Source organism: Limulus polyphemus, unplaced genomic scaffold (assembly GCF_000517525.1).
Source record: "Limulus polyphemus unplaced genomic scaffold, Limulus_polyphemus-2.1.2 Scaffold2402, whole genome shotgun sequence".
Lineage (NCBI taxonomy): Eukaryota > Metazoa > Arthropoda > Merostomata > Xiphosura > Limulidae > Limulus > Limulus polyphemus.
Window position 1 is genome coordinate 157,174 of NW_013668012.1, and position 12,960 is coordinate 170,133.

Sequence of the window (12,960 nt, forward strand, 5' to 3'; positions counted from 1 at the left end):
AAAACATATATAATGACAAAATATAATACCAAATTATTATAAGTAGCATCTGTAGCTTTATATCAGTTCCTATTAAACATTCAGTACTTGGTTGGTCCTCCTCTACTATAATAACCTCCACATGGCGACGTGGCATGTTTTCGGTGAGGTTATTTATGTAATCTACCGTGATTTCATCCCAACTTGTCATTAAAAGGCGCTGCAACTCAGCTACAGTAGCTGGTTTAAGGTCGTGGTTAGCAGTTTTCCGATTCAGTTCTGGCCAACAGTTCTCAATGGGATTACAATCTGGAGATTTTGCTGGTCGTGGTAATCTTGTAACGTCCTTTTGGTCGAAATAATCCTGTACAATACGCACACTGTGAGCAGTGGCATTGTCGTCCTGGAACACAAAGTTATTGCCAAGCCTTGCCCTGGCATATGACAGGGATATTTTTTCCATGTGATGCCTATAGGAGGCACCATTGACGTTTCCCTGGAGGATATGAAGAACAGTTATTCTACCATGATGAATAGCTGCCCAAACATACACTGCACCACCTCCTATGTGTTCCTTCTTGGAAAGCCAGTGTTCTCTCATTTGTTCTACAGACAAACGACGAACTCGAATCCTACCACATCACCTTTAGCAAGCCGGAAACAGGACTCATCTGAAAAGATTACATGTAACCAGTGTCCTAATTGTAAGTTGGCATGCTGTCTTGCTCAAGTAACACGGTAACGGCGGTGAATTCATGTTAATATCGGTTTGCAAATAGCCTTCTTGCATAATAACCTTATTTGTTTAATCTCCTATTCACTGTTCTTCTGGATACCCTGGAATGAATGTGGTCATGCCATTCCTGTCGTAATATGATGAAAGACTTCTTTTGACCATGACGTATTAACCTGATCAAAACACAGTTACCTCGAGCAGTAGTTTTTCGGCGTCTACCAGTAGACTTTCCAGGAACAACGTTTCCTGTAATCCGATGACGTTTAAGGTTTTTGGATATAGTACATTGCGTGGGTACCCTACTGTTCTGGCAATGTCCGTTTTCTTCATACCATTTCTGGACAGTCGAAGAATTTGACCCCTATAACTTCTGGCACTCTACATCAAGTACAGAGAAATTGTCAGAATAAAGCGTTGATCTGTTTCGAAAAATGTTATACCAAAAGAAAACCCTTTTATGCAAAACAGGTGTGTATGTGTGTGTGTTTTGACGAACAAATGCTCAAAACAACTTACACAGACCAGAATAACAATTCGTATATGTTTATCCGATCATACGCTACCTTCTCTGTTACTATTCGGCCACTTACTCAATAACAACTCTATGCATGTAGACAATAACATCAATATAGAAGAGTATGCAAACAATTTGGGCCAGACTATATTTTTAACTGTGAAAGGATACTTGTTTTGCAAACTAAGTTGCGAATTGAACAAAGTTAGCTCTGTTGCAAATGCTTGTTGGGAAAAACAAATGTTTTAGTTATATAAAAAAGGGTCTTTATTATCCCTATTTTTTGCATAGGATTGCAGAAAGAATTCCAATGAATATGAACTTCCGGATGTGTGTCTTTGTGAAAAACAGGGGCATAATGCCCACTTTCACTTTTTTTCAGTTAGAATATTTATAAAACAATTTCCCATCAACTCCATTTCCAACTGTAAATATGACGTTGGGTTAGAAAGCATTCAAATATAAAAGATATTTTTGCCAAAATGAAATGGGGTTTCCTATGCTTGGACCGTCGATCTAGTTATAAGTTATATTTAAAATAGCAAATTTTTCGAGAATCGGAGAAGTAAATAAATTCTTTGATGACGGAAACATCAAACAAAGATCTGGGGTTGGAGTCTTTTAAAAACATTCCAGAGCACACTGAATTACTTCTTCAATAGGCACTTGTGTGAATACGTTTTTTTTTTACTATAAAGACATACTGGTCGGAATATTTTAGTTTTGTAACAAAATATTCAGAGTTTTTGATAAAAGAAGAAGATTTGATGATATGAGGAGTTAATACCAAGCCAGGAATTTTCCAGTAGTATAGTTATAAGCTTTATAAACAGAAACTATACAATGAATAGGAGCATTTGTTTTTTGGTAGGCCATATATTTGTGACGAACGGGAATATGAAGGTCGTAAGAAATTTAACAAATCCCTGGAATGTTTGTCAGAATTTTTTTCAACTGTAGTCTAAAGGATTTTAGGTTGTGCTGTTGCTTGGATGTTAATTTAATATCTAATTTCACAAAGTGAGCTGAATCATTTAAAATACTGCTCATGTCAATAGGTATTTAAAGCTATCCTTGATAACAACAGAACTGCCTTTATCTGATTTTAATATAACAATGTATTGATATTTTTTTAGAGACAGTATGGCTTTATATTCTCCCGGTTTTAAATTGGGTATTAACACATGTAGTTGAAGAATATTTAATTAATTTCGTGAGAAACTTTGGAAAAGTTTTAAAGTAGATGATTGCCATGGAAGGGTAAGAGAAAAGTACCTTCGGTAATTTGAGCTGATTAGAAAAACCAACAAAACGTTTGAAAGATTCAGTGTCACATGAGGTATTGTCTTCTTTTTCACATGTTAGATTTCGTTTCCAATCTAATTGAATGAAAATATCTAGTTAAGTCCTCTAGTCCTGTTATTATTTACATTTAATGTATTTGCTTTGGACTAATCAAAAATTGAAACCTTTACTTCAAATGCACATTTCACTTTTAGATAACTGTCAGCTGGAGAGATTGAGGACAACGAGTTTCCTACTGAAACTTGAAGATACGTTGTTTTTCTCAATCTTTGAATGACTTTTTTATGAAAAGGTTTTAGTACACGAAATTTGTGTGGCTGTCGATAATTTACAGTTCTTTTCTGAGTTATCGACATTTTTATCAGTTAGTTTGACGATGTTTCGGTAACCTTCTTGGTTTAAAGAGGATTTTAGGTAAATATTTAGACAAGTAGTCGTGCTGTTACATCGAGAGGTAACTCTATAATTTTCTCGTATGTATGCTCTGAGGAGTTTAAATTATAATTTTCTAAAAATCCCAAGTGAATGGTGATTAAACACAGTTAATTTACAGAAAATATTTTTAGATATTAAGTTATTGTATCGGCATCTTTAGAGAAAAGGCAGGCCTCGGCTTGTCGTTTTTGAGCGAAGACTGACCTTTTTGAAGTTTTCTTTCAGAAAACTTGGTCTTCAGACTGTAAATCCTAACCAAATATTCTAAGAATGGTGAAGTAGCAAAATGGAAGAAGCTAGCAGGCTTAAGTTAAATTAGTTGGTATAAAATTCCGAGAGAATTAAGTTAAAGGAAGAACTTGTAATTTGAAAATTAAAGTATATATTTTGTTGTCCTAGCTATGTACAGTGTAATATCATTGTTGTTTTTGCAACACGTAACTGTTCCGTTCCGTTATTCAAATTCATCCACATGACGATGCAATGTAAACTAAGCGAAAGGTGGTGTTTTTAAAAATACAATTAAAAAATAAGTTTCAAAGCATGATTACTTATACAAACAAGTTAAATTCAGGTGTGTGTTTTTTCTTTGGACATATTCCTCTTAATTTGTACACATGTGGCTCAATATCAGAGGTGTGTAAAATAGCATTTCAAATCTATCTTTTGTCTCCCACAAGTCACTGCTCAATAAGATGTTCGGTCAATATCAGAACTCATTAGATAGACTGGATGATGAGAGATAAAATATTTTATAAAACGCTATCTAAATAGAAAGATCTGGAATGCTATTTTTACAATGGACAAATTAAGAGGAATATTTTTAAAAAATCTACAGTTAAGTTGTTTTTATAACAGTTTTTAAGCTTATTGGTTTTTAAATGTTTCCGTCTTTCGGCATTTAAACCATAAGATAATTATTTGTTTTATCCGGAATTCAAACTTTAATGGCTACTTAATAAATACACGTTAAATAAAGTACACAGAGACTTAATATTTTTCCTAGTTCTGGCAAAATTTCTCGTGACAGATTTAAAAAATAGCTGTAAGAAGCACAGCTTCTTGGCAGCAACCATGTTTTTATATCAACACTATGATATATAGTATTGAGAGTCATGAAGTATGACAAGTAGTTCTGTCCTTTTGGTTACTCCACGATCAATAACACTTGGAGACAACTATATTCATGCATTATGGAGAAGGTAGATAGACAAAAGAAAAAAGCTTCAATCTCAACAATACATGAAGGTTGACTGAAGGGACGAATCTAGATAATGTTATTGATTGGTTGATTACAGTTCGCAGTTCTGGGTTTCTTCCGACCAACTTAACAAACTAGCCCTACATCACTTCATACTTCCATATGATGTTGTAACTTTAAATTCATCAACTGTTTCTACCTCCAACTTCCATATGCTGTTGTAACTTTAAAGTCATCAACTGTTTCTGGAGTGATACTAAACTTTTTCAGGTTTGGTTCTATTACACCAGTATAACTAATTAAAAACAAAACAGATTATTCTACAACAAACACGGGAATAAACTGACAGATCTATTTCTTGTCCACTGTTTTTAGCGAGACAAACAGAACTGGGTGCTTAGTTTACTTCTCAACTCAAACAGTCATTGAAGCACATATCCGGCTCTAGGCAAAATTGTGGCCTGTGCGAAATTTGTATTCGGCGCCCTTACCCCCTGTAAAATTGACAAGAACTGCTAATTGAAATTTACATTTTGGCACACCTTAAGGTGGGCGCCCCGTGCGGGGGGCACACGTCACCTACTCTAAGTGTCGTCCCTGATGAAGCACATAAAAAAAAAACATTATCTCTGTTGCAAGTCTTACGCGTACATAGATGTTATTTTGTTAATATAAGTTGATACACATATGAATAATTATCAACGCGAATAACAAAACTACGAACTACACCAGCATGAATACGAAATTATGGATATATAACTGCACTAACAATGAAGTTTTAGGAACACACCAACATGAACAATAAAGATTATGGATGTAGATTAGAGTGAACAGACATTTTAAACCAATAATATAAATAGTGATAGTAGTTAATATTCTATAAGTAGATGATGCTATAAATTATTTTGTTAAAAGTTAGTTAATATTCTTCAACTTGGCAACTACTCAGGTGATCTAAGAGTATCTAACGTGATTATTATGTTCTGTGTTTAGTACAAAAGCGAACAACAGAGTAAATTACAGTAAACAAAGTACATAACAGGCTAGTTTACAGCATGTTGAGTAAATAGAAAACAAACAGGCTAGCTAACAATATCCTTAATACATACACAAACATTAATTAACTAACACTATACTGAGGGCATAGACAAACAGCGTGCTGTTATTAGTATCCTGAGTACATCGACAAACAGTGGGTTAGTTAACAAAAATATTCAGAGTAAATAGACGAACAATATCCTATTAACAGTATCCTGACTATATAGATAAACAATATGCTAATTAACACTATCGTGAGAGCATAGGCAAACATCATGTTGTTATTGGTATACTGAGACAAAGAACAGGCTAGTTAACAATATCCTTTGGACATAAATGAACGACATGCTTTATTAGTATCCTCAGTACAGACAAATAACAGGTTTGTTAAGAGTACTCTAAGTACATAAATCAACCAAAGGCTAGTTGATGGTATTCTGAGTACATTTAATAAACCAAGAAGCTATTAACGGTATTATAAGTACATTGATAAATCAAGAAGCTATTAACGGTATTATAAGTACATTGATAAATCAAGAAGCTATTAACGGTATTATAAGTACATTGATAAATCAAGAAGCTATTAACGGTATTATAAGTACATTGATAAATCAAGAAGATAGATAATGGTATTCCAAGTACATATCATGAACCACTGTTGTGGTTCATAATATGGATCGCCCATTTGTTCTTCTTTATTATTATTTAATACTGTTCCACTAGCCTACAGCTAAAATGACAGTGAGTATGTAATAAAACCTGGACCATATTACTAGACGCATCATTGCGCACTGTGTAGGGTAGTTTCTCAGTTTATCTGACTGCCCAGCAAATAACAGCGGCTGTATAACCGTTGACGGCCAATTGTTTTAATGTAATCTTTGGTTTATATGGAGCCTCATAATTTACTACATGCATACGTATATAGTTGCATGCAGGCCGTAGATGTAATTTAATATTTATATGGCAGGCATGACACATGTATCATAGCTATTATTAACTTATTGTTGTAACTGTACTGATGTCATGTATCATTTGATTATATATAGGGTTCCTGCCATTTTGGACACACGCTGCTGACAGGATCACAGTTTTTTTTGTTTTTTTTACCACTGCAAGATCGATTTCGGCCATGTTACACAAACGTCTAGTTGTCTCTCACAACAAAAATCTTGAAGCCGTAGTTTAAAAGATAACACCTAGCTCACTTTCGAGCATCGGATCGGTAATCACGGTGATAGCTGATGGTAAGTGTCGAATTATTGCCAACACTGCGTGACTGTAAATTTTATAGATACTACAAATAGATTAGCCATCCTTGAAGCTGACTATAAGGAGTGGCGAGAATCGTGCAAGCAGGATGTGGCGATTCTAGGCGAAAGTGAGGCAAAACTTTTGTAGCTATTTATATTTCATTTAGAAAATATTTAGTTTCAGATAAAGCATGAAGCAGCGATGGCCCACCAGAGTTTTGGGTCTCACAATGGAAGAGGATCGTAGAATTGTCACGACCCAAACTGAGTGTATCAATATAACCAATTCATAGTTGTTAATTAACATGTTTTTGACCTTGTAGAGTGTGCAGAATGTCACTCTAAGAGGAAATCTGGCCAGCTTCAGCAAACTCGTGACCGGCCTTACTATGATCAGTTGAGAGGAGGAAGAGGAACGAGGAAATATAACAACTATTAGAAATATATAAAATGGTTATTTGTATAAATATGCTATTATATTATGACACATTCTCTTCTATTTGCATGCATTTATACAACTTGAAAAATTCAAATGGCTATCTATATATATACGGTTTTATAGCTTAAAAAATACTATAAAACACGCATATATATATATAGATAGATAGATATAAATACTAGCCAGCATGCATTGCATGTGCATACATGTATAACCCTCATGTGGTTGAAAAATCCAGTCTATGCACTATCCAGTATGGTTCAGTAGTCTCTCGAATCCAGTATTTACAGACTCCCCATATAGTTACAGGATATAAACATAGTAGCTAGATATATTTTACAAGCATATAACTAATATGTGGTATGTTGACCACCATGCATCATACATGCTGTACCACTATCAATGATAACAATTTGGGAATGATATCAAGAGCAATAGCCATCCAATCTCCATGAAGCCAATTCAAAGGTTGTCATTGTTTCCCGAGATAGTATTATACACCGACTATGTGTTTCATTAAACTAAGCTGTTTCAAATGCGATAGTATTGTTATTTATACAGATTTATTTCCAAGATGGATATAAAGAACAACTAAAGAAACAAGATTACTAAAAATGGTTAATATAAAAAGGGGGAATAGGAATTTTAAAATATTACAGAAACAAGATAGGTAGCTTGAAGTGAAAATGTAGTCGGCAAAAAGTAAGGTTTGAGACATAGCGTTGATATTATTTCCTCAAGCTACAAATCCCTATTTTGGCTCCACGTCTAAAAGCTGTAATACTTAGGAGAGTCAAAATAGGGATTTGTAGCTTGAGGAAATAATGTCAACACTATGTTTCAAACCTTAAGCTTATTTGTTTAAATTTTTTGCGATTCCCCCATTCCCCCTTTTTAATTACATTTTTTAATAATCTTCTAAACAATAAGACTAGTTAATAGTATTCCAAGTACATAAATAAACCAAGTGCCTAGTTAACAACGGTTACTGTATCACTCCTTAACGTCGTAGTATGATAAGTGTTTGACTCAACATTCACTTACGTTAGTGGATATGGTAGAGATATCAGAGAGATTGGGCAAACACGTATATAAAAAGATCGACATTTCAGAGAGATTGGCCAAACACGTATATAAAAAGATCGACATTTCAGAGAGATTGGCCAAACACGTATATAAAGAAACCTTAATATAAGATAGTTTGTGAATGTGTAGAGTGAAATGTATACAAGAAAGTAACAACAAAAATTCTATAAACGCTAGCAATTGTATTACAATCCTAAGATCACAGATACAGTGTTCGGTAGTACATGATTGTTAATCCTTATTCAAGAGTTTTGCAGTTATGCTGATGAGAAATATTGCTATTATATTCATTAAATTATTTGCTGTCATGGTGAATAAGAACTTTGCTGTTATGGTCAATAATAACAGAGTTGTTATATTAATTTACGTTAGGTGTTTGTGAATTTATTTGTTTGTTTATTTGTCCGCGAACTCTTCCCACAATTTTAGTGCTAACAGGACCAACTTTGACTGCCTCCTAAGAAGCTGATACCTAGAGGGGCTAAAATCCTTCCGAATAAACACCAAGACATGATGAGAGTTTAATAGTAGATTTACGCCCAGCAGTGAGTGCGTAATACCGATAAAGAACCTTTCGGCTATGTTCGATAAGGACTTTATTTTTATGGTCAGTAAGAACAGAATTAGTATGTTGATAATGAATCTTTCTGCTATATTCAATAAGGACTTGGTTTTTATGATCAGTAAGAACAGAGTTAGTATGTTGATAAAGAATCTTGCTGCTGTGTTCAGTAATAACCTTCTGTTGTGTTCAATAAGAATTTTGCACTTATAGTCAATAAGAACAGGGCTGTTTCTAAACATGTATACTGGTGATTGAGATAAGTACGTAACTCCAAAGATTTTTCTAAACACTTGGTATTGAACGACGTAAGGCTTATGACAGAGAGCTTTTATAAACAGTTTGTGAGAGATAAGGCTGCTGACAAGGCATAGACAGAAACCATAGGTGCTTCTAAACACTTGGTGTTACTTAATGAGATAATTATGCTAAGAATTCTATGATAACTTCTACCAGAATAGCTGCTAAAATTCTACAATACTAATAACTTGTCTTAATTATGAGTAATAAGTAAACTGCAAAGAACTTCTATGACCACTCTGCCCTATGTCATCAGTTTGGTGTACTCGCTGCTAGTGGTGTTTTTGGTTCTTAACTCAAGAACACTTGACGAGATTGGGCCTGCTTAGCGATATTACCATGCACTGAAGCATCATGGCTATTACATTTGGCCAATGTAGTTGTTATATTGATATAGCTAATACTATAAATAATTAAGGTACTTATTGAACTGTATCAAGGCAATAGTGTAAACGACTATAATTTACAGAAACATACAATTTTACGTGTTATTCAGTATGTGGCAAGTTCCAGTTAGATGTCCACAGAATAATAGCACAGTCTGTGTGAACATATGGTTTGTGAAAGTAGTACGACTGATGACAAGGTGTAAATAGAATCCAAATACGTTACTAACCATTTTATATTAGCGTATAAAATATGTTTATAAGCACGTTATTTTGGTGAACAATGTAACCCTATTGACAGAGTACATAAAGAATTCAAATATCTATCTAAACATAGTAATGATAGAATACATAAATCTGTTGACAAGATGAAAAGACAACCCAGTGATGGTGAACAAAGTACATGGTTTTGAAATGAACCAGAGATATTTCTAAGATTTGTTGATTGTGTAACATTACTAATATTCTGTTCGGTTAACTTAGGCTGTAAATAGCTGAAGATTTATCCGAGCGGTTAAAATTGTCTGCTATTCGCTAGCTTGCTGATTCCGTGTCTCTTGACAACACTGTACATTGGTTAAGATACTAACCATGTTGACAATTCTTTCAATGTACTAAACTGATCATTTAAAGTAACGTGCTTTTCGTTGGTTTGATAAGACACTGTGCAGTTTACTTACACTGTAGTTAACTGAAAAATACATCCAAACGTTTAAAGTAACGTTCTGTGAAGTGATTTGTTTAATTCTTAAAATTTGTGTTGATTGGCTAACATATTAATCATCTCATGAGATTGTAGCTAACTGAAGATTTATCTGATGGTAAAAGAAGATATATGTATTAACTTGTTGACCTCTATACTAGTCCTTTGCTGACTCAATTGATTGATTAAAATGCTGTTTGATTGACTTGCACTGGTGAGAATTGAAGATTTAACTGGCCCCTAAAAAATGCTTTGTTCATCATTACAAAACTGAAACAACCACCGAAAAAAATCATTACATTCTGACTGATATACTTTTATTATTCAAACTTTATTTTTGTTCCTTTCATTGTATCTGTTCCGTTTTGTGTGTGTTGATATTTTGTTATTAGTATACCCATCTTCGTTGTTGTTAACGCAGAATCTGAATGTTCTGTACCTTGAGGAGAACTAATAGTAAGGTGTAGTTAAAGCTACACGAAAGTCTTGTTATCAAAAGCCTTAAAGTTAGCTTAACCCTTTCACGCCGTTCGCTACTGGTGGGGTTTACATACTGAATCATTATGAGTAATTTTTGCCTGTTACAACAAACAATGTAAAAAGAAAGAAAGAAAGACAAACCTGACCAATAAAAATTGATTAAATCGCTCATTTTGAATGTAAAATACGCAGGAAACTTCACCAGTAATTTGAGATTAATCGCTAGAGGCCCAAAAACAAATTGAAACATAAATGGTTTAGGAAAATGTGTTTAAGTATCTGATAGAGTCTGTTTGTTTGTAGTTAAGCATAAAGCTACACAATGGGCTATCCGTGCTGAGCCTACCACGGATCTCAAAACCTGGTTCTTAACGTTATAAGCCCGCAGACTTAATACTGTACCACTGAAGACCGCTCGGGTCTGACCGCATCGGTAATCTAGAATTAAATTTGCAATACTCAGCTTTCTCTTTATAATCAGTTGATTTGCAATAAGTTTAAAGGTAGTAAAATCATAAAGTTTACAGATTTCATATCACTTGCCTACTACAGACATGGCGAAGCCGTAAACTTCACAAACGAGGTCTCCGAATATCCACCTTCGGTACACAGCCGCAACAAAGGTCAACGGTGTCCCTGTGACAGAGATTGTCATGTCACAGACACTCATGTTCAGCAAGATTAAATTCATAGAGGAACGTAGCTGCTTGTTCCGAAGAATAACAGAAATGACAACCAGGTTGTTGAAGAAGCCCACGAGAGCGATGACAAACAATACACAGGCTATGATGTTGTAGTTGAGATCAGACAGAGGTTCTAGAAGTGGGTCCTGTTGATTTTCTTGGTTATTTCTCACCTTGGATTTGGTCATATAACTTTCGTTCGTTAGTGTGAAGATTTCTTTTTCTGTCATCTGGCCAGACTCGTTTAAGACATCAATAGCTGGAAAATAAAGAATTGATTTTATGTAAACTATAGCAGAACGTTTCTATTAGTTTCAAGGTTGTGTTTGATGCACCAATGTGTTAATAAAATAGAACTGGAACAGAAGTAACACAATTTACTTCCTGTTCGACAATAAATTTCACCTGTTTGACAGATCGATATAAATAGGCTATTGTAACCTGTCGCGCTCCCTTACGGCGCAATGTACATTCGCTAATATAAACTGAGCGAGCAATACATGGAGTGGTATCTCTCCGGGGAAGAAATTCTCTGTGAAAATTTTTGACGCTACTCTGATAGGCTCACTTACTGCTTCATTGTGCCGACAGCTTTTGACGTCAGAGTAAAATTAAGGTTTTTGTATGCTGTGGACTTTCGTAATATCTAGGTTATAAATATGTAGAAAAAATTAGCTCAAAACCACTAAACCTGGCATACTTTTGTTTCTTTATCCAGGAGATGTCTAATGAACGGATTAGTGTATGGTCACCAAACCTGACACAAGTTTATTTCCTTGTCCGGGTGATACTTAAAGAATGTATTAGTGTAGGGTCACCAAACCTGACACAAGTTTATTTCCTTGTCCGGGTGATACTTAAAGAATGTATTAGTGTATGGTCACCAAACCTGACACAAGTTTATTCATTTACCCAGGTCATACTTAAAGGATGGATTAGTGTGGGTCACCAATTTCAACTTACTTTTGTTTTCTTATTATGGAGCTAATTAAAGAACAACTTAGTGAAGGGTCACCAAAGTGATATGAAATAATGAGAATAACTTGAAGTTAAAGTAATTTTATAATATATTTTCACTGACCTGTATCACTTGTCTATCAACATTATTTACCGAGTCCGCCAACAGCATTTAAAACTTTCTACCAGCTCACTGAATAATCAAAACTAATCTTTTATATTTGTGTCCTCCTTGCTTGTAAGATTAAGTCCTTACTTCGTATCTGTTTACGATTTAGAGTGGAAAGAACATTTTCATCGAAATGTTCCATGTATGAGTGGAAGGAACATTTTCATCGAACGATGTACCATGTATGAGTGGAAGGAACATTTTCATCGAACGATGTACCATGTATGAGTGGAAGGAACATTTTCATCGAACGATGTACCATGTATGAGTGGAAGGAACATTTTCATCGAACGATGTACCATGTATGAGTGGAAGGAACATTTTCATCGAACGATGTACCATGTATGAGTGGAAGGAACATTTTCATCGAACGATGTACCATGTATGAGTGGAATGAACATTTTCATCGAACGATGTTCCATGTATGATGCTGCTCTGCAACCTTCATTTAAACATTTTTACCAGATTCATGGAACTCCTGTTATACGGCTTTTCATACTTACAAAATGTGATTCAAGCAAACAGTTTTTGGTATTCAACCTGCGTTTTATGATATTTTGTCTTCACGTGACCAAACTTTTACATGCTCCCAGACCGAGTTTATTTTCTATAAGCTCACTTTATAAAAGTTGTTTCAACTTTGCGCCAATCATGAATGAACTGTTCTATTTAATTATATACACAACATGTCCATTAAACACAAAGAAATGTTTGTTCAAACACGGTAGTTATAC

General features: G+C 34.5%; 1 protein-coding gene across 1 annotated transcript in view; it reads right to left on the reverse strand.

Annotated features, from left to right (window-relative positions):
- Positions 1–11,147, reverse strand: part of LOC106466862 (melanopsin-like) — a 30,558-nt gene extending 19,411 nt beyond the window's left edge. The window contains exon 1 of the mRNA XM_022394926.1: positions 10,961–11,147. Coding sequence (XP_022250634.1) covers positions 10,961–11,108 — 148 coding nt within the window. The 5' untranslated portion in view covers positions 11,109–11,147. The remainder of the gene's footprint in view (positions 1–10,960) is intronic.
- Between the last annotated feature and the right edge of the window lie 1,813 nt (positions 11,148–12,960).